At 44.3% G+C, this 22,492-nt stretch overlaps 2 protein-coding genes across 3 annotated transcripts in view; one reads left to right on the top strand and one right to left on the bottom strand.

Annotated features, from left to right (window-relative positions):
- The window catches only part of LOC139539684 (glutamate receptor ionotropic, NMDA 3A-like), a 95,032-nt gene extending 90,991 nt beyond the window's left edge, over positions 1–4,041 (top strand). Inside the window, exons 10-11 of the mRNA XM_071342862.1 lie at positions 1,823–1,979; positions 2,268–4,041. Of these exons, the coding sequence (XP_071198963.1) occupies positions 1,823–1,979; positions 2,268–2,468 (358 nt within the window). The 3' untranslated portion in view covers positions 2,469–4,041. The remainder of the gene's footprint in view (positions 1–1,822; positions 1,980–2,267) is intronic.
- An 11,581-nt stretch (positions 4,042–15,622) lies between these two features.
- LOC139539673 (phospholipid phosphatase-related protein type 1) overlaps positions 15,623–22,492 on the bottom strand; it is a 149,031-nt gene continuing 142,161 nt past the window's right edge. For both annotated transcript variants that reach the window (XM_071342850.1, XM_071342843.1), the window contains exon 8: positions 15,623–16,624. In XM_071342850.1, the coding sequence (XP_071198951.1) occupies positions 16,592–16,624 (33 nt within the window). In that variant the 3' untranslated portion in view covers positions 15,623–16,591. The remainder of the gene's footprint in view (positions 16,625–22,492) is intronic.

Genomic DNA, 22,492 nt, shown 5'->3' with positions numbered 1-22,492 from the left:
CAATACCACCTGCATCTAGCTGATCTAGGGTGTAATTATTAATCCAACAGTTGCAAACGAGAGTTAATATTGGACAAATTCAGGTATGTTTATCCCCGTTTTGTTCCTTTTGCTTCCGTTTAAAAAAACGTTTTTTTAAAACAGAATCGGCAGAATGAATACATCCCTGATCACTCGTAAACACAGTTCACTTTCATAGCAGCCACGTTGTATTCCTTTTGGCATCTATGCACTCTACTCCTCTCACCTTGTCCCTTCGTCTGTGGACTTCAATGCACAACACATCAGCTGTATGTGACCAGGAGAAAACACCTTTCCAAGCCAAACTGCTACACACAGCCTACATCGTTGTCACCATATTAGCTAAAGTAATGTCATAGTCAGCATATCTAATAGAACTAACGTGTTAATAAACCTGCTACAATCATGCAGTAACGTTAGTGTACAGTCAGTAATCAGTTACACCAGCGGGCCCCGGTGGCAATAAATTAGTAAAAACCAAACGTTTACCTTGACTTGGAAGAGTTCCAGTGTTGTGTTGGATAGTCCTAGCCAGCTAGCTAACATAGCATCCGTCTGTTGGAGCAGGGTGTTTCAGAAGGCTAAACTAACTAGCTGCATTTACTAGCTAAGTAAGTGAAACTATTTATATCTTGCTTCTCCTTCATTTTGAAATAAATAATTGTTTTAACTGTTAAACTATTGTCTTTCTTTCTCTATGAGTCAACTATTCACCACATTTTATGGACCTCGGTGCTAGCTAGCTGTAGCTTATGCTTTCAGTACTAGATTAATTTTCTGATCCTTTGATTGGGTGGACAACATGTCAGTTCATGATGCAAGAGTTCTGATAGGCTGGAGGACGTCCTCCAGAAGTTGTCATAATTACTGTGTAAGTCTATGGAAGGGGGTGAGAACCAGCAGCATACCACCCTGCATACCACTGTTGGCTTGCTTCTGAAGCTAAGCAGGGTCGGTCCTGGTCAGTCCCTGGATGGGAGACCAGATGCTGCTGGAAGTGGTGTTGGAGGGCCAGTAGGAGGCACTCTTTCCTCTGGTCTAAAAAAATATCCCAATGCCCCAGGGCAGTGATTGGGGACACTGCCCTGTGTAGGGTGCCGTCTTTCGGATGGGACGTTAAACGGGTGTCCTGACTCTCTGAGGTCATTAAAGATCCCATGGCACTTATCGTAAGAGTAGGGGTGTTAACCCCGGTGTCCTGGCTAAATTCCCAATCTGGCCCTCAAACCATCATGGTCACCTAATAATCCCCAGTTTATAATTGGCTCATTCATCCCCCTCCTCTCCCCTGTAACTATTCCCCAGGTCGTTGCTGCAAATGAGAACGTGTTCTCAGTCAACTTACCTGGTAAAATAACGGTAAAATAAAAAATAAAATAAAAAATGAGCCTCCTAGGTTTTGTATTGAAGTCAATGTACCCAAAGGAGGACGGAAGCTAGCTGTCCTCCGGCTACACCATGGTGCTATCCTACAAAGCGCTGCTGAGGCTACTGTAGACCTTTATTGCAAAACACTGTGTTTTTTGTTGGTGACATGTGATTATAATTAGTATTGTTTTATCTTAAAAAGGATATTGTTTTAAATGTATTACCATTTTTATTTTTATGAAATTCACTGAGGATGGTCCTCCCCTTCCTCCTCTGAGGAGCTTCCACTGTATCAGATAGCAGGTTCTGAAGTGCACTATAGGTCCTGGTCTAAAGTAGTGCCCTGGTCTAAAGTAGTACACTATAGGGAATACAGTGCCATTTGGGATGCAAATCAATGTCCCTAAAGATGTGTTTTTATTCGACCCCAAAGGTGCAACGTGGGTAACAACCACCAACAACGACAGGAGCAGCCATGTGTACCATGGAACAGCTCCGAGTCCACCTGCAACTGCAACAGAAGGAAGCTTCCTCCTCAGGAGTCCCATCTGGAGTACCCCCCCTGTGAATGCCCTCTTCTTCCTCCTCAGGTGGGCAACCTCAAGCACAGAAAAATAAGGCACTCATAGCTTGAGTATTTAAATTTTGGGGGAGTCTTGTTGGGAAATTGTACATGTTTTAAACCCCTGTAGGAACCATTTCCTGTATTCTACAGCCGTATTACATACAGTTACAGGCAATACCAGTAGATAGGATGTAGTCAGAATTGATGTATCAAATCAGAGGGTAATTCAACAATGTGTCATATGTTATTTATGTTTTGATTCGTGCCATTTGATTGGGTGAAAGTGTCAACATTTCTCTTATTTTCTCCTCAGGTGAAGAGCCCCCTACAGGCCACCTCTAACGGGAGGACAGACCTGGTCCAGGTGGGTCTAAAAACCAGGACCAACCCCATGCTGCAGGAGCTGTCAGAGCTGGAGACACACATTACCATCATCAAACAACAGCTGCACATCGCCATGACGAAGAAGAGGGAGCTGGAGCAGTACCAGCAGACACACAACATGACAGAGTAGAGGACCGGTACCAGCAGACACACAACATGACAGAGTAGAGGACCGGTACCAGCAGACACACAACATGACAGAGTAGAGGACTAGTACCAGCAGACACATAACATGACAGAGTAGAGGACTGATACCAGCAGACACACAACATGACAGAGTAGAGGATTAGTACCAGCAGACACACAACATGACAGAGTAGAGGACCGGTACCAGCAGACACATAACATGACAGAGTAGAGGACTAGTACCAGCAGACACATAACATGACAGAGTAGAGGACTAGTACCAGCAGACACATAACATGACAGAGTAGAGGACTGGTACCAGCAGACACATAACATGACAGAGTAGAGGACTAGTACCAGCAGACACATAACATGACAGAGTAGAGGACTGGTACCAGCAGACACATAACATGACAGAGTAGAGGACTGGTACCAGCAGACACATAACATGACAGAGTAGAGGACTGGTACCAGCAGACACATAACATGACAGAGTAGAGGACTGGTACCAGCAGACACACATGACAGAGTAGAGGACTGGTACCAGCAGACACATAACATGACAGAGTAGAGGACTAGTACCAGCAGACACATAACATGACCGAGTAATTACGCTATAGAAAAGGTACCAATTCAATAGCGCGAGTGAAGACATTACAAACTGGTGAGTGAGGCTATGAAGCTAACTCTGTTACAACTAGTACCAGCAGACACAATATATCTGAATAGAGGCTAGAGCTATCAGCAGACACACAACATCCTTGAATAGAGGCTGGAGCTACCAGTAGACACACAGCACCCCTAAATAGAGGCTGGAGCTATCAGCAGACACACAGCACCTCTAAGTAGAGGCTGGAGCTATCAGCAGACACACAGCACCTCTAAGTAGAGGCTGGAGCCATACCGGAGTAGAGGACTAGACATAACACACACAGGAGCACTGAGTAAAGGCTGGAGGAGTACCACCACAAAACGAAACCCTGATATCCCGAGAGTCTGAGAGCAGCATATGGGACTGGAGGACAACAGCTCGAGACCCAGATACCAGCAGGACTAAGCCCAGGCCCAGAGCCCCAAAGCAAACAACCATGGCTGCTCCCTGAGCCCTGGAGCTCTGGAACACTGTCTGGTCTCCACCTCCAATCTCCAAGATCCCTCTGATAGAGGAGTTAACCAGAGGAACACTGTCTCCACCTCTATCCTCCAAGATCTCTCTGATGAGTTAACCAGAGGAACACTGTCTCCACCTCTATCCTCCAAGATCTCTCTGATGAGTTAACCAGAGGAACACTGTCTCCACCTCTATCCTCCAAGATCTCTCTGACAGAGGAGTTAACCAGAGGAACACTGTCTCCACCTCCATCCTCCAAGATCTCTCTGACAGAGGAGTTAACCAGAGGAACACTGTCTCCACCTCTATCCTCCAAGATCTCTCTGATAGAGGAGTTAACCAGAAGGAATTTTATCTGCACCCAAAGCCTTGGAAGCTGGTCTCTGTCCTGGATGGAACCTGGTCCCTGTCCTGGATGGAACCTGGTCCCTGTCCTGGATGGAACCTGGTCCCTGTCCTGGATGGAACCTGGTCCCTGTCCTGGATGGAACCTGGTCCCTGTCCTGGATGGAACCTGGTCCCTGTCCTGGATGGAACCTGGTCCCTGTCCTGGATGGAACCTGGTCCCTGTCCTGGATGGAACCTGGTCCCTGTCCTGTATGGAACCTGGTCCCTGTCCTGGATGGAACCTGGTCCCTGTCCTGGATGGAACCTGGTCCCTGTCCTGGATGGAACCTGGTCCCTGTCCTGGATGGAACCTGGTCCCTGTCCTGTATGGATTATATCAATATTCACTGAACTAAAATATAAACACAACATGCAACAATTTCAATGATTTTACTGACTTACAGTTCATATTAAGAAATTAGTCAATTTAAATGAGTTAATTAGGTCCTAATCTATGGATTTAACATGACTGGGAATACAGATATGCATCTGTTGGTCAGAGATACTTTAAAAAAGTTAGGGGCTTGGATCAGAAAACCAGTCAGTATTTGGTGTGACCACCATTTGTCTCACGCAGCGCGACACATCTTCTTCGCATGGAGTTGATCAGGATGTTGATTGTGGTCTGTGGAATGTTGTTCCACTCCTCTTCAATGGCTGTGCGAAGTTGCTGGATATTTGGTGGGAACTGGAACACGTTGTCGTACAGAGCATCCCAAACATGCTCAACGGGTGACATGTCTGGTGAGTATGCAGGCCATGGAAGAACTGGGACATTTTCAGCTTCCAGGAATTGTGTGCAGATCCTTGTGATGAGGTAATGAATGGCACGAAAATGGGCCTCATGATCTCGCCATGGTATTTCTCGACATTCAAATTGCCATCGATAAAATGCAATTTTGTTCGTAGTTTATTCCTGTCCATACCAAAACCCCACCGCCAACATGGCGACTCTCTGTTTACGTTGACGTTAACGTTGACAACAGCAAACCGCTCGCCAGATGACCCAGAGGCCCACACGACACCATCTGCCCGTAGAGGTGAAACCGGGATTCATCCATGAAGTACCCATTTTCTCCAGCGTGCCAGTGGCCATCGAAGGGGAGCATTTGCCCACTGAAGTCGGTTACGACGCCGAACTGCAGGCAGGTCAAGACCCTGGTGAGGACGACGAGCACGCAGATGAGCTTCCCTGAGAAAGTTTCTGTTTGTGCAGATATCTTCGGTTGTGCAAACCCACAGTTTAATCAGATGCCCGAGTGGCTGGTCTCAGACAATCCCGCAGGTGACGAAGCCGGATGTGGAAGTCCTGGCCTGACGTGGTTACACGTGGTCTGTGGTTGTGAGTACGGTTGGACGTACTGCCAAATTCTCTAAAACAACGGAGGAAGCTTATGGATAGAGAAATTAACATTTAATTCTCTGGCAACAGCTCTGGTGGACATTCCTGCAATCAGCATGCAAATTGCACACTCCCTCAAAACTTGAGACATCTGTGACGTTGTGTGACAAAACTGCACATTTTAGAGTGGCTTTTTATTGGCCCCCAACACAAACTGCACCTACTGTATGTAAGGATCATGCTGTTTAATCAGCTTCTTGATATGCAACACCTGTCGGGTGGTGGATTATCTTGGCAAAGGAGAAATGCTCATTTAACAGGGATGTAAACACATTTGTGCACAACATTTGAGAGAAAGAAGCTTTTTGTGCACATGGACATTTTCTGGGGGATCTTTTATTTCAGCTCCTGAAACATGGGACCAACACTTAACATGTTGTGTTTACATTTTGGTTGTTCCTCTCTCCTCACATAATATTGGACATCTTGTTTAATACAGAATAAGTACTCTCATACTCACCTGAGACCTAATGTGGAGAGAGAAGGGGACCTAGGGAATGATGGTACAATATGATATTACAACAGACCTTTTTCCTCACGAAGCTACGGTTTGCTTATATTTGTGAATGGGACCATGGGACCCCACCCCCTTCTTTTAGGGAGACAGAGAGTGACTGTGCCACAGAGGAGGTGTGTCTGGCGGTGATGAGCGTGCAGTAAAGGTGTCAGGTGCGTGCGTCCCAAATGGCACCCTATTCCCTATATAGACACACTACTTTTGACCAGAACTATGGACCCTGGTCAAAAGTAGTGCACTAAAAAGGTAATAGGGAGCCATTTGGAACGCAGACAAGGGTGGGTGAATATTTGGAGCGCGCGGTAGAGGTGTCAGAATGATCTATGATAGCTGAAGCAGAAACAGAAGCGGTCCCTCTCTTCCTCTGAATGCTGAGTACCATTGACCCTGATGGATCTCTAAACACAGGGTGTGTCCCATATGGCACCCTATTCCCTACACAGTGCACTACCTTCGACCAGATATATAGGGAACAGGGTTCCATAGGGTTTGGTCAAAAGTAGTGCACTATAGGGAATAGGGTGCCATTTGGGACGCGCCCTAAATACTCTGATCTGTCTGGTTCCCCTTACAGTACAGATGTTCTGCTCTGCTCTGTTCTGTTCTGCTCTGTTCTGTTCTACTCTGTCTTGTTCTACTCTGTTCTGTTCTGCTCCGTTCTGTTCTGCTCCGTTATGTTCTGTTCTGCTCCGTTATGTTCTGTTCTGCTCCGTTATGTTCTGTTCTGCTCCGTTATGTTCTGCTCTGTCCCGTTATGTTCTGTTCTACTCTGTTCTGTTCTGCTCCGTTATGTTCTGCTCCGTTATGTTCTGCTCTTATGTTCTGTTATGCTCCGTTATGTTCTGCTCTTATGTTCTGCTCCGTTATGTTCTGCTATGTTCTGTTCTGCTCCGTTATGTTCTGTTCTGCTCTGTTATGTTCTGTTCTGTTCTGCTCCGTTATGTTCTGTTCTGCTCCGTTATGTTATGTTCTGCTCCGTTATGTTCTGCTCCGTTATGCTCTGTTCTGTTCTGCTCTGCTCCGTTCTTCTTCGTTCTGTTCTTCTCCGTTTTGTTCTGTTCTGCTCCGTTCTTCTCTGTTCTGTTCTGCTCCGTTCTGTTCTGCTCTGTTATGTTCTGCTCTGTTATGTTCTGCTCCGTTATGTTCTGTTCTACTCCGCTCTGTTCTGCTCCGTTATGTTCTGTTCTGCTCCGCTCTGTTCTGCTCCGTTATGTTCTGTTCTGCTCCGTTATGTTCTACTCCGCTCTGTTCTGCTCCGCTCTGTTCTGCTCCGTTATGTTCTGCTCTGTTATGTTCTGCTCTGTTATGTTCTGCTCTTATGTCCTGTTCTGCTCCGTTATGTTCTGTTCTGCTCCGTTATGTTCTGTTCTACTCCGTTCTGTTCTACTCCGTTCTGTTCTACTCCGTTCTGTTCTACTCCGTTCTGTTCTGCTCTGTTCTGTTCTGCTCTGTTATGTTCTGCTCCGTTATGTTCTGCTCCGTTATGTTCTGCTCTTATGTTCTGCTCCATTATGTTCTGCTCTTATGTTCTGCTCCGTTATGTTCTGCTCTTATGTTCTGTTATGCTCCGTTATGTTCTGCTCCGTTATGTTCTGTTATGTTCTGCTCCGTTATGTTCTGTTCTGCTCTGTTATGTTCTGCTCCGTTATGTTCTGTTCTGCTCCGTTATGTTCTGTTCTGCTCAGTTATGTTATGTTCTGATCCGTTATGTTCTGTTCTGCTCCGTTATGTTCTCGCTCCGTTATGCTCTGTTCTGTTCTGCTCTACTCCGTTCTTCTTCGTTCTGTTCTTCTCCGTTTTGTTCTGTTCTGCTCCGTTCTTCTCCATTCTGTTCTGCTCCGTTATGTTCTGCTCTTATGTTCTGCTCCGTTATGTTCTGCTCTTATGTTCTGTTATGCTCCGTTATGTTCTGCTCTTATGTTCTGCTCCGTTATGTTCTGCTATGTTCTGTTCTGCCCTGTTATGTTCTGTTCTGCTCTGTTATGTTCTGTTCTGTTCTGCTCCGTTATGTTCTGTTCTGCTCCGTTATGTTATGTTCTGCTCCGTTATGTTCTGCTCTGGTTATGCTCTGTTCTGTTCTGCTCTGCTCCGTTCTTCTTCGTTCTGTTCTTCTCCGTTTTGTTCTGTTCTGCTCCGTTCTTCTCTGTTCTGTTCTGCTCCGTTCTGTTCTGTTCTGCTCTGTTCTGCTCTGTTATGTTATGTTTTGTTCTGCTCTGTTCTGTTCTGCTCCGTTCTGTTCTGTTCTGCTCTGTTATGTTCTGCTCCGTTATGCTCTGTTCTGTTCTGCTCTGCTCCGTTCTTCTTCGTTCTGTTCTTCTCCGTTTTGTTCTGTTCTGCTCCGTTCTTCTCTGTTCTGTTCTGCTCCGTTCTGTTCTGTTCTGCTCTGTTCTGCTCTGTTATGTTATGTTCTGTTCTGCTCTGTTCTGCTCTGTTATGTTCTGTTCTGTTCTGCTCTGTTATGTTCTGTTCTGCTCCGTTCTGTTCTGTTCTGCTCTGTTATGTTCTGCTCCGTTATGTTCTGCTCCGTTATGTTCTGCTCTGTTATGTTCTGCTCCGTTCTGTTCTGCTCTTATGTTCTGCTCCGTTATGTTCTGTTCTGCTCCGTTATGTTCTGTTCTGCTCTGTTCTGTTCTGCTCCGTTATGTTCTGTTCTGCTCCGTTATGTTCTGTTCTGCTCCGTTATGTTCTGCTCCGTTATGTTCTGCTCCGTTATGTTCTGCTCCGTTATGTTCTGCTCCGTTATGTTCTGCTCCGTTATGTTCTGCTCTGTTCTGTTCTGCTCCGTTCTTCTTCGTTCTGTTCTTCTCCGTTCTGCTCCGTTCTTCTCCGTTCTGTTCTGTTCTGCTCCGTTCTTCTCTGTTCTGTTCTGCTCCGTTATGTTCTGCTCCGTTCTGTTCTGCTCTGTTATGTTCTGCTCCGTTATGTTCTGCTCTGCTCTGTTATGTTCTGCTATGTTCTGTTCTGCTCCGTTATGTTCTGTTCTGCTCCGCTCTGTTCTGCTCCGTTATGTTCTGTTCTGCTCCGTTCTGTTCTGCTCCGTTATGTTCTACTCCGTTATGTTCTGCTCCGTTATGTTCTGCTCTGTTATGTTCTGTTCTACTCCGTTCTGTTCTACTCCGTTCTGTTCTGCTCCGTTCTGTTCTGCTCCGTTCTGTTCTGCTCCGTTCTGTTCTGCTCCGTTCTGTTCTGCTCCGTTCTGTTCTGCTCCGTTCTGTTCTGTTCTGCTCCGTTCTGTTCTGCTCCGTTCTGTTCTGCTCCGTTCTGTTCTGCTCCGTTCTGTTCTGCTCCGTTATGTTCTGCTCTTATGTTCTGCTCCGTTATGTTCTGCTCCGTTATGTTATGTTCTGCTCCGTTATGTTCTGTTCTGCTCCGTTATGTTCTGTTCTGCTCCGTTATGTTCTGTTCTGCTCCGTTATGTTCTGTTCTGCTCTGTTATGTTATGTTCTGCTCTGTTATGTTCTGCTCCGTTATGTTATGTTCTGCTCTGTTATGTTCTGCTCCGTTATGTTATGTTCTGCTCCGTTATGTTCTGCTCCGTTATGTTCTGCTCCGTTATGTTCTGCTCCGTTATGTTCTGCTCCGTTATGTTCTGTTCTGTTCTGTTCTGCTCCGTTCTTCTTCGTTCTGTTCTTCTCCGTTTTGTTCTGTTCTGCTCCGTTCTTCTCCGTTCTGTTCTGTTCTGCTCCGTTCTTCTCTGTTCTGTTCTGCTCCGTTATGTTCTGTTCTGCTCCGTTCTGTTCTGCTCTGTTATGTTCTGCTCCGTTATGTTCTGTTCTGCTCTGTTCTGTTCTTCTCCGTTTTGTTCTGCTCCGTTATGTTCTGCTCCGTTATGTTCTGCTCTGTTCTTCTCCGTTCTGTTCTGCTCCGTTCTTCTCCGTTCTGTTCTGCTCCATTCTGTTCTTCTCCGTTCTGTTCTGTTCTGCTATGTTCTGCGCCCGAGGGCTCAGTCAGGATGATAATGAGGAGGAGTTATTTTATGGATGATGGGTTTGGGTGTTTTCTATTTATAAAAAAAACGTTTACGATCTCAAAAAATCACATTTCTATGCAAATCAGTTCTCGTCAAACTGAGAGTTCAAAAGATAAAACGTTCTGGAAGTACATATGGGTATGATATCTCACAGTGGGGACGGGTGTGTTATTAAACTACTGACAATGATATCTCACAGTGGGGACGGGTGTGTTATTAAACTACTGACAATCATTTCTCACTGACATACACTACTGGTCAAACGTTTTAGAACACCTACTCATTCAAGAGTTTTTCTTTATTTTTTACTATTTTCTACATTGTAGAATAATAGTGAAGACATCAACACTATGAAATAACACATATGGAATCATGTAGTAACCAAATGAGTGTTAATCAAATCAAACAATATTTGAGATTCTTCAAAGTAGCCACCCTTTACCTTGATGCCTCTTTGCACACTCTTGGCATTCTCTCAACCAGCTTCATGAGGTAGTCACCTGGAATGCATTTCAATTAACAAGTGTGCCTTAAAAGTTCATTTCTGGAATTTCTTTCCTTCTTAATGCGTTTGAACCAATCAGTTGTGTTGTGACATGGTAGGGGTGGTATACAGAAGATAGCCCTATTTGGTAAAAGACCAAGTCCATATTATGGCAAGAACAGCTCAAATAAGCAAATAAAAATGACAGTCCATCATTACTTTAAGACATTAAGGTCAGTCAATATGGAACATTTCAAGAACTTTTAAAGTTTCTTCAAGTGCAGTCGCCAAAAACCATCAAGCGCTATGATGAACCTGGCTCTTATGAGGAACGCCACAGGAAAGGCAGGCCCAGAGTTACCTCTGCTGCAGAGGATTAGTTCATTAGAGTTACCAGCCTCAAAAATGGCAGCACAAATAAATGCTTCACAGAGTTTAAGTAACAGACATCTCAACATCAATTGTTCAGAGACGGTGTGAATCAGGCCTTCGTAGTCAATTTGCTGCAAAGAAACCACTACTAAAGGACACAAATAATAAGGAGAGACTTGCTTGGGCCAAGAAACATGAGCAATGGACATTAGATTGGTGGAAATTTGTCCTTTGGTCTGGAGTCCAAATGTAAGATTTTTGGTTCCAACTGCCGTGTCTTTGTGAGACGCAGTGTGGGTGAACGGATGATCTCCGCATGTGCATTTCCCACCGTAAAGCATGGAGGAGGAGGTGTTATGGTGTGGGGGTGCTTTGCTGGTGACACTGTCTGTAATTAATTTAGAATTCAAGGCACACTTAAACAGCATGGCTACCACAGCATTCTGCAGCGATATGCCATCCCTTCTGGTTTGGGCCTATCATTTGTTTTTCAACAGGACTATGACCCAACACACCTCCAGGATGTGTAAGGGCTATTTGACCAAGAAGGAGAGTGATGAAGTGCTGCATCAGATGACCTGGCCTCCACAATCTCCCGACCTCAACCCAATTGAGATGGTTTGGGATGATTCGGACCTCAGAGGGAAGGAAAAGCAGCCAACAGGTGCTTAGCATATATGGGAACTTCTTCAAGACTGTTGAAACAGCAATCCAGGTGAAGCTGGTTGAGAGAATGCCAAGAGTGTGCAAAGATGTCAAGAAGGCAAAGTGTGGCTACTTTAAAGAATCTCATATATAAAATATATTTGGATTTGTTTAACACTCATTTGGTTACTACATGATTCCATATGTGTTATTTCATAGTGTTGATGTCTTCACTACTATTCAACAATGTAGAAAATAGTCAAAATAAAGAAAAACCCTTAAATGAGTAGGTGTTCTGAAACTTTTGGCCGGTAGTGTATTCAGTGGGGTCGGAAATGATTGACACCCTTGATAAAGATGAGCCACTGTATAAAATAAATCATTCAAAAACGGAGCTTTCTTCAGAAAGTTTTCACACCCCTTGACTTGTTTCTGATGTTGTTGTGTTACAGCCTGAATTTAAAATGGATTCAATTTAGATTTTGTTACGGATTACAAAAAAAAAAATTGTAACTGTAATCCATTACATTACCAGCAAAAACATTTTAATCAGATTACAGATTCTTTTGAAAAGATGATTACTTTTAAAACCAGAAAGGATGTTTGCAAAAAATAAAATATTTTATCCTTCTCTGTTTTCTCAATGACATTCAAACCAACATTGAAAAAAGGCTAAATAAATTAATAAGACATTTGTTCAACGTGAGTCTGACCATAATTTAGAGACCACTATGACGACAGACCAAATGTGTTTGATGGATCGCGGGAAAAGAGCAGGAATAGGCTTTTGTAGGCTCCAGTCCAAGCTATGTCTTCTGGTACGACTGCTGCCGGCATTTTAAGATTATACATCAAACTTGGATAAACTCTTTGAGGTAAGTTTTAATACACAAAATACAGTGAAATGTGAGGACGACAGCAGTGGTTCAATTTGAATAAATGCTTGGAGGTCAGGACGACAGCAGTGGTGTAGTCTACAGCGATACGGATATCACTTATTATTGATATCTACGTAGTGCATTGATGTGAATCACACTGCTGCTCTCTCATTTAGCTATTTGCGCCTTACGGATTGTGGTTGGTTCTGGACGGCTGTTCACATATCGAAATGGGTATTTGAACCCAATAATGGTTGAATTCAAGAAGTTTAAGCTGCCTATCAATCATTGTATTTAAAACCAATGCGTTCTTGCAACAGCTGCATAGCAGCCGATGGAATAAAAATGGGGCTTTTATTGCTCAATCTAATTAATGCGGATGAAAAAATTATTCCATAATCCTAATGGACACATACACTTGTGATATACTTAAAGTGGCAATCTGTTGCTACATCCATTTTTTGACTTTTAAATGATATATATATCCATTGATTCTTGAAGAATATAATTGATAAATGTCTCATGAGTTTAGTTCAACTGTCACACTCCATGAGAACCCAACATATAAGCTTGTTTTTCTCCAATGATTTAAACATTATAAATGTAAACAAACACTGTATAGCCTCATAACATTAAAACAATACTTTTGATATCATGGATGGTCAGTCCTTGCATCCATAGCTCTGTCTATCTAGCTTTTTAACAAAAAACTGAGGCGGGGCAGCCATTTAGTTATTGTTTCATCTGTGGATTTGCCCTTTAATAAACAGCTGCATATTATCAAGATATCAAAGTGTCACTAGCAAAAAGGTAAACAATAAGCCTATAGCAGATGCAGCATATGGCATTCGTTTTCCCCATGTAAACAGCCCTTTTCAGTAGTGCTCAAAGCCATTCCATGAGAGCAGCATTTATTTTCCAACTGGAATCACTGAACCCCAATCAGTCGTCCATGACAACAAAATCATAAACAACAGAGTAGGGCTGGCTAATAAGTCCTTAGTTTTGGGGTCATGCTCAGGTAAACAATTTGGCTAATCTATACTTCCATATTATTTACTTTTATTTCTTATTCTTATATTTTTGTAGGTATTTAGAAAGCTATATGTTTTAACTGCATTGTTGGTTAGGGCTTGTAAGTAAGCATTTCACTGGGAGGTCTACACCTGTTGTATTCGGCGCAGGTGAGAAATAGAATTTGATTCGATTTTTCCAAGTCCTATTCTTGAAGATCAAGGGGTATAACATTTATTGTAATGACTGGAATTCTGATAACTTTGGTTTTTAATGTAAAGATGTAATTTAATCATATTATTATATGTAGTAGAAAGAGATGGGTTAGAAGAAGTCTACATAACCAACCCATAAAGTACATTTTACCATCCATTCATGTCCAGCTATTTAACCTTTAACATGGATTTATCCTACAATAGATGTTGCTCAATTGGTAACATACATTTTTGTCTTCTTCTAATGCCTCTTAAGGGGAAAGTAATCTAAAAGTAACTGAATGTAATCAGATTACATTACTGAGTTACTAATTACTATTTTGGAGAGGTAACTAGTTACTGTAATGGATTACATTTAGAAAGTAACCTACCCCCCCCTGACTGGACTACACACAATACCCCATAATGTCAAAGTGGAATTATATTTGTACAATTTTTCACAAATTAATTATACATTTAAAGCTGAAATGTCTTGAGTCAAATTTCAACCCCATTGTTAAGACGATGCCTAAATAAGTTCAGGAGTAAAAATGTGCTTAACAAGTCACAGAAAAAATCCCATGGACTCACTCTGTGTGCAATTATAGTGTTTAACATGATTTTTGAATGACTACCTCATCTCTGTAGCCCACACATACAGATTAATTGCAAGGTCCCTCAGTCGAGCAGTGAATTTAAAACAGATTCAACCGCAAAGACCAGGGAGGTTTACCAATGGCACGCAAAGAAGGGCACCTATTGGTAGATGGGATTTTTTTTTTTAAAGCAGACATTGAATATCCCTTTGAGCATGGTGAAGTTATTCATTTCACTTTGGATGGTGTATCAATACACCAGTCACTACAAAGAAAACAGGCGCGCTTCCTAACTCAGTTGCCGGAGAGGAAGGAAACTGCTCAGGGATTTCACCCTGCGGCCAATGGTGACTTTAAACCAGGGCGTACAATATAGCTCCGTTTTTATACATTTTATAGTCATTATTGTTCATCTTTATCAAGGTTTTCAATCATTTTGGACCGGAGGGAGGTCCTTATCTAATAAAACCAACTCCCTAGCTTCTGCCTGTAGATAACACATTCTCATCAGATTTGACTGGGATATGGTTTACATCCAATTTAGCAATCATTGGTTGGGCTATAGTCCACTCTCCTTAATGGACAAGAAAAACTTTGCATGGTGGATAAAGCATGCAATTTGGTACAATCATTCCTTAGATGCGGCAGGTAGCCTAGTGGTTAAAGCATTGGGCCACTAACTGAAAAGTCGAATCCCCGAGCTGACAAGATAAAAATCTGTCGTTCTGTCCCTGAACAAGTCAGTTAACCCACTGTTCCCCGGTAGGCCGTCATTGTAAATAAGAATTTGTTCTTAACTGACTTGTCTAGTTAAATAGAGGTTACACATGCTATGAAAACATTCAATACAGTGTTATAATATGTTGAACAAGATGTAATACAAAGAACATGATGCATAACAAAACACTGTTGGGTGGCAGGTAGCCACTCTGGGTGGCAGGTAGCTACTCTCTGGGTGGCAGGTAGCTACTCTCTGGGTGGCAGGTAGCCACTCTCTGGGTGGCAGGTAGCCACTTTCTGGGTGGCAGGTAGCCACTCTCTGGGTGGCAGGTAGCCACTCTCTGGGGGTGGCAGGTAGCCACATTCTGGGTGGCAGGTAGCCACTCTCTGTGTGGCAGGTAGCCACACTCTGGGTGGCAGGTAGCCACTCTCTGGGGGTAGCAGGTAGCCACTCTCTGGGGGTGGCAGGTAGCCTACTTGTTAAAAGCGTTGGGCCAGGTTGCTTATTCAAATCCCCGAGCCGTCAAGGTGGAAAAATGTACCGTTCTGTCCTTGAGCAAGGCAGTTAACCCCCAACAACTGCTCCCCAGGCTCCGATGACGGGTTAAATACGGAAGACACATTTCAGTTGAATACAGTTGTCCCCTTTCCCCTTCTCACAGAGCGCCCAGATTCTGGTGACAACTAAACACAGGTGGAAGATTACTCATTTCTTGTCCAAGTCAAATTGTATTATCACCTACAGAATAAGCCTTGGAAATGCAGCCCAAACAATTTGATTTAATTACGACAGCTAAATCTACACTCAATACTACCAAGACCAGCAAAGACTTTGTTGAGGTTTGGAGTAAAAAGCCCACACAATAGATACTCTGCTACTAAATATTTATTATTTGGACAAAGCAAGAAAAATATATGCAGCATTTCAAAAGAAATGTGTTAGTTTTTTTCTTAAAGAAAGACTATACAAATTGGGAATATTTATTCAAATAGTTCAACTGTGTACTTCCATGCTGAGAGAATGGCAGTTTCTGGATGGAGAAGACAAAAACACAATAATACCACGTTGTGTCACAGTCCAATGGGATGTTGTTTCCCCCTGAACAACATGAATAACAAATACATTCCTGAAAAATCAGCAGGCAACAAAAAAAGTATATAAAAATAATAATAATAATCGGTCCAAATGTTTTATACAGAGATAACAAATAATACAAAATAAGAATGTAGTCAATAAATGTACAGAAAAAAACGAACAGAATAGATTGAGGAATTTGTACAAATACCACGGAACGACATCAATATTTCAATAACATTAGATAGACTGTATACTGTATATTATATTTCCTTTGTGATATAAAACATGACTAGAGAGAGGAGGAATGAAAGCGTAAGTCCTAACACGATGTAAAACATGATGAGCGAGAGAGAGGAGGAAGTCCTGACACAAATCAGACTAGGGGTGAAACATTCCGGTAATTTTCCCAACATTCCCAGACTTTCCAGAAATCCCGGTAGAAGAATTCCTGGATTTCTTACACCTGATTCCGGGAATCTTCTATGTGGAAAACCTGGACATTTTTGGAAAGTTACGTGAATTTTACAACCCCAGTTCAAACCTACAGTAGTAACATCTTCAGGGTTAGGTAGGCTACAGCACGTACTCTCTTATAGAAAATGTACAAATCATCGGCCTCTAACTAGTTACATACACCAGAATACTGTCCTTTTTTTTAACAGTAGTAGTATGACACAGTACAAAACATAATTGTGCCTAGAAGTTGTGTTGAGGAGACGCAAAGGTGACCCGGTGTTGTCCCACCGTGGTCCCCGCTAGTCATGTGACCTCAGTCATCGATGCCGAATGGTTCTGAAAAACAGAAAAAGAGATGTTCATTTTTTTTAGCATTTACTTAGAAACTAAGAATTTAGGTTAATACTGCGGTTGATGTCCATCAAACATAACGTAAATGAATGTGGAATGCGTTTCCTATACTTTACAAACACCAGTGCTGAGTGTGATATGCGTTTCCTAAACTTTACAAAAACCAGTGCTGAGTGTGGTATGCGTATCCTATACTTTACAAAAACCAGTGCTGAGTGTGGTATGTGTATCCTATACTTTACAAAAACCAGTGCTGAGTGTGATATGCGTTTCCTAAACTTTACAAAAACCAGTGCTGAGTGTGATATGCATTTCCTAAACTTTACAAAAACCAGTGCCGAGTGTGGTATGCGTATCCTAAACTTTACAAAAACCAGTGCTGAGTGTGATATGCGTTTCCTAAACTTTACAAAAACCAGTGCTGAGTGTGGTATGCATTTCCTAAACTTTACAAAACCAGTGCTGAGTGTGGTATGCGTATCCTATACTTTACAAAAACCAGTGCTGAGTGTGGTATGCGTATCCTATACTTTACAAAAACCAGTGCTGAGTGTGGTATGCGTTTCCTAAACTTTACAAAAAACAGTGCTGAGTGTGGTATGCGTTTCCTAAACTTTACAAAACCAGTGCTGAGTGTGGTATGCGTATCCTATACTTTACAAAAACCAGTGCTGAGTGTGGTATGCATATCCTATACTTTACAAAAAACAGTGCTGAGTGTGGTATGCGTTCCCTAAACTTTACAAAAACCAGTGCTGAGTGTGATATGCGTTTCCTATACTTTACAAAAACCAGTGCTGAGTGTGGTATGCGTTTCCTATACTTTACAAGAACCAGTGCTGAGTGTGATATGCGTTTCCTATACTTTACAAAAACCAGTGCTGAGTAAAACTACTGATAGGCTTCTGGAAGACAAAGTAAAGGTGTCTTTGTAAAGAATTTTACACAGGAAGGAAAGGAATACAGTATAGTACTGTTCCCAGATATTCCGACGCCATCACATCACACAACGTTTTGATACCCTGTGGTAAACACACCCCCTCCACCTCTCAAACGTGATTCTCAACATCCAACAACACACGTCTCCTTCGTCACTAGGAGCGACAAAGTCCTAGACTACTGTTACTCTACCCACAAGCAAGCATACAAGGCCCTCCATCGTCCGCCATTCCGTAAATCAGATACCTATGTGAGAAAACTGTTCATTGACTACAGCCCAGCGTTCGACACCATTATCCGCTCCAAGCTCGTTGCCAAGTTGAGGACCCTGGGACTGAACACCTCCATTGGCAACTGGATCCTGGATTTCCCGACGGGCCGAGGGGGCACCTCAGGGGTGTGTGCTTAGTCCCCTCCTGTACTCCCTGTTCACCCACGACAAGCGTGGCCACGCACGACTCCAACACCATCATCAAGTTTGCTGAGGAAACGACGGTGGTAGGCCTGATTAACAGTGATGATGATACAGCCTAAATGGAGGAGGTCAGTGCAGGGACAACAACCTCTCCCTCAATGTCAGTAAGACCAAGGAGCTGATCGTGGACTATATTAAACAGGGGGGCGAGCAAGCCCCACCCACAGTGACGGGGCAGCAGTGGAGCGGGGTCGAGCGCTTCAAGTTCTTTGGTGTCAAAATCACTAAGGACTTCAAATGGTCCACACACACGTGCACAGTCATGAAGAACGCGCAACAACACCTCTTCCCCTTTCATACCGCCTGATATAGAGATCCTGGATGACAGGGAGCTCGGCCCCAGTGGTGTACTGTCCACACCACCGTCTGTAGCGCCATGCAGTGCTGTTGCCATACCAAGCAGTGATGCAGACGGTCAACTGTAGAACGTTTTGAGTATTTGAGGATCCATGTCAAACCTTTTCAACCTCCTGGCCCCCCCAGGAGGCTGGGAGGCTGGGGCTGGGGGGGCCAGGAGGCTGGGGGGGCCAGGAGGTTGAAAAGGTTTGACATGGATCCTCAAATACTCAAAACGTTCTACAGTTGTACCATTGAGAGTATCTTGACCGTCTGCATCACTGCTTGGTATGGCAACAGCACTGCATGGCGCTACAGACGGTGGTGTGGACAGTACACCACTGGGGCCGAGCTCCCTGTCATCCAGGATCTCTATATCAGGCGGTATGAAAGGAAGGCCCGGGAAATCGTGAAAGACTCCACCCCCCCCCCAAGACATAGACTGTTCTCTCTACTTGTAACGTTTTGGAGCTGGCAAAAAAAGGCATTTCACTTTACTTGAGCACGTGACCTTAAAACTTGAGACTTGAACCACCTGCTACATTGATTACATGTCAGTGATCCATCAATCAGGTGACTAACTGTCCAGTCAGTCAAACAGCAAAAAATAATTATCCTGAACCTCATTTCCTTATAGATCCAAGCAATCAGTGTGTCTCTTTCTTTGATTGACAGGTGATCCCGACAGAGAGAGGCTGATGTCATTAATAAACCGGCTTCAAATTGGTAGCTACTGTAGCTGGACATCACACTGCTTCCCTCACCATCTCTGTCACACAGAGGCTGGATCGCAGAAACGTACTTCTTATTCCCTCACCATCTCTGGATCGCAGAAACGTACTTCTTATTCCCTCACCATCTCTCTCACCATCTCCCTCACCATCTCTCTCACCATCTCTGGATCGCAGAAACGTACTTCTTATTCCCTCACCATCTCTGGATCGCAGAAACGTACTTCTTATTCCCTCACCATCTCTGTCACACAGAGGCTGGATCGCAGAAACGTACTTCTTATTCCCTCACCATCTCTGGATCGCAGAGGCTGGATCGCAGAAACGTACTTCTTATTCCCTCACCATCTCTGGATCGCAGAAACGTACTTCTTATTCCCTCACCATCTCTGGATCGCAGAGGCTGGATCGCAGAAACGTACTTCTTATTCCCTCACCATCTCTGTCACACAGAGCCTGGATCGCAGAAACGTACTTCTTATTCCCTCACCATCTCTGTCACACAGAGGCTGGATCGCAGAAACGTACTTCTTATTCCCTCACCATCTCTCTCACACAGAGGCTGGATCGCAGAAACGTACTTCTTATTCCCTCACCATCTCTGTCACACAGAGGCTGGATCGCAGAAACGTACTTCTTATTCCCTCACCATCTCTGTCACACAGAGGCTGGATCGCAGAAACGTACTTCTTATTCCCTCACCATCTCTGTCACACAGAGGCTGGATCGCAGAAACGTACTTCTTATTCCCTCACCATCTCTGTCACACAGAGGCTGGATCGCAGAAACGTACTTCTTATTCCCTCACCATCTCTGTCACACAGAGGCTGGATCGCAGAAACGTACTTCTTATTCCCTCACCATCTCTGGATCGCAGAGGCTGGATCGCAGAAACGTACTTCTTATTCCCTCACCATCTCTGTCACACAGAGGCTGGATCGCAGAAACGTACTTCTTATTCCCTCACCATCTCTGTCACACAGAGGCTGGATCGCAGAAACGTACTTCTTATTCCCTCACCATCTCTGTCACACAGAGGCTGGATCGCAGAAACGTACTTCTTATTCCCTCACCATCTCTGTCACACAGAGGCTGGATCGCAGAAACGTACTTCTTATTCCCTCACCATCTCTGTCACACAGAGGCTGGATCGCAGAAACGTACTTCTTATTCCCTCACCATCTCTGTCACACAGAGGCTGGATCGCAGAAACGTACTTCTTATTCCCTCACCATCTCTGGATCGCAGAGGCTGGATCGCAGAAACGTACTTCTTATTCCCTCACCATCTCTGTCACACAGAGGCTGGATCGCAGAAACGTACTTCTTATTCCCTCACCATCTCTGGATCGCAGAGGCTGGATCGCAGAAACGTACTTCTTATTCCCTCACCATCTCTGTCACACAGAGGCTGGATCGCAGAAACGTACTTCTTATTCCCTCACCATCTCTGTCACACAGAGGCTGGATCGCAGAAACGTACTTCTTATTCCCTCACCATCTCTGTCACGCAGAGGCTGGATCGCAGAAACGTACTTCTTATTCCCTCACCATCTCTGTCACACAGAGGCTGGATCGCAGAAACGTACTTCTTATTCCCTCACCATCTCTGGATCGCAGAGGCTGGATCGCAGAAACGTACTTCTTATTCCCTCACCATCTCTGTCACACAGAGGCTGGATCGCAGAAACGTACTTCTTATTCCCTCACCATCTCTGCGTCATCGACAGAGGCTGGATCGCAGAAACGTACTTCTTATTCCCTCACCATCTCTGTCACACAGAGGCTGGATCGCAGAAACGTACTTCTTATTCCCTCACCATCTCTGTCACACAGAGGCTGGATCGCAGAAACGTACTTCTTATTCCCTCACCATCTCTGTCACACAGAGGCTGGATCGCAGAAACGTACTTCTTATTCCCTCACCATCTCTGGATCGCAGAGGCTGGATCGCAGAAACGTACTTCTTATTCCCTCACCATCTCTGTCACACAGAGGCTGGATCGCAGAAACGTACTTCTTATTCCCTCACCATCTCTGTCACACAGAGGCTGGATCGCAGAAACGTACTTCTTATTCCCTCACCATCTCTGTCACACAGAGGCTGGATCGCAGAAACGTACTTCTTATTCCCTCACCATCTCTGTCACACAGAGGCTGGATCGCAGAAACGTACTTCTTATTCCCTCACCATCTCTGTCACACAGAGGCTGGATCGCAGAAACGTACTTCTTATTCCCTCACCATCTCTGTCACACAGAGGCTGGATCGCAGAAACGTACTTCTTATTCCCTCACCATCTCTGTCGCAGAGGCTGGATCGCAGAAACGTACTTCTTATTCCCTCACCATCTCTGTCACACAGAGGCTGGATCGCAGAAACGTACTTCTTATTCCCTCACCATCTCTGGATCACAGAGGCTGGATCGCAGAAACGTACTTCTTATTCCCTCACCATCTCTGTCACACAGAGGCTGGATCGCAGAAACGTACTTCTTATTCCCTCACCATCTCTGTCACACAGAGGCTGGATCGCAGAAACGTACTTCTTATTCCCTCACCATCTCTGTCACACAGAGGCTGGATCGCAGAAACGTACTTCTTATCTCACCGTGCACCAATCGTCTAGCGATCATCACAGACAGGCTGGATCGCAGAAACGTACTTCTTATTCCCTCACCATCTCTGTCACACAGAGGCTGGATCGCAGAAACGTACTTCTTATTCCCTCACCATCTCTGTCACACAGAGGCTGGATCGCAGAAACGTACTTCTTATTCCCTCACCATCTCTGTCACACAGAGGCTGGATCGCAGAAACGTACTTCTTATTCCCTCACCATCTCTGTAACACAGAGGCTGGATCGCAGAAACGTACTTCTTATTCCCTCACCATCTCTGTCACACAGAGGCTGGATCGCAGAAACGTACTTCTTATTCCCTCACCATGCTCTGTACACAGAGGCTGGATCGCAGAAACGTACTTCTTATTCCCTCACCATCTCTGTCACACAGAGGCTGGATCGCAGAAACGTACTTCTTATTCCCTCACCATCTCTGTCACACAGAGGCTGGATCGCAGAAACGTACTTCTTATTCCCTCACCATCTCTGTCACACAGAGGCTGGATCGCAGAAACGTACTTCTTATTCCCTCACCATCTGCGTGGATCGCAGCACCGGCTTGGATCGCAGGTAATACGTACTTCTTATTCCCTCACCATCTCTGTCACACAGAGGCTGGATCGCAGAAACAGTACTTCTTATTCCCTCACCATGCGCTGTACACAGAGGCTGGATCGCAGAAACGTACTTCTTATTCCCTGACCATCTCTGTCACACAGAGGCTGGATCGCAGATACGTACTGTCATATTC

Source organism: Salvelinus alpinus, chromosome 1 (genome assembly GCF_045679555.1).
Source record: "Salvelinus alpinus chromosome 1, SLU_Salpinus.1, whole genome shotgun sequence".
Taxonomy (NCBI): domain Eukaryota; kingdom Metazoa; phylum Chordata; class Actinopteri; order Salmoniformes; family Salmonidae; genus Salvelinus; species Salvelinus alpinus.
This window is presented reverse-complemented; position numbering and strand designations above follow the sequence as displayed.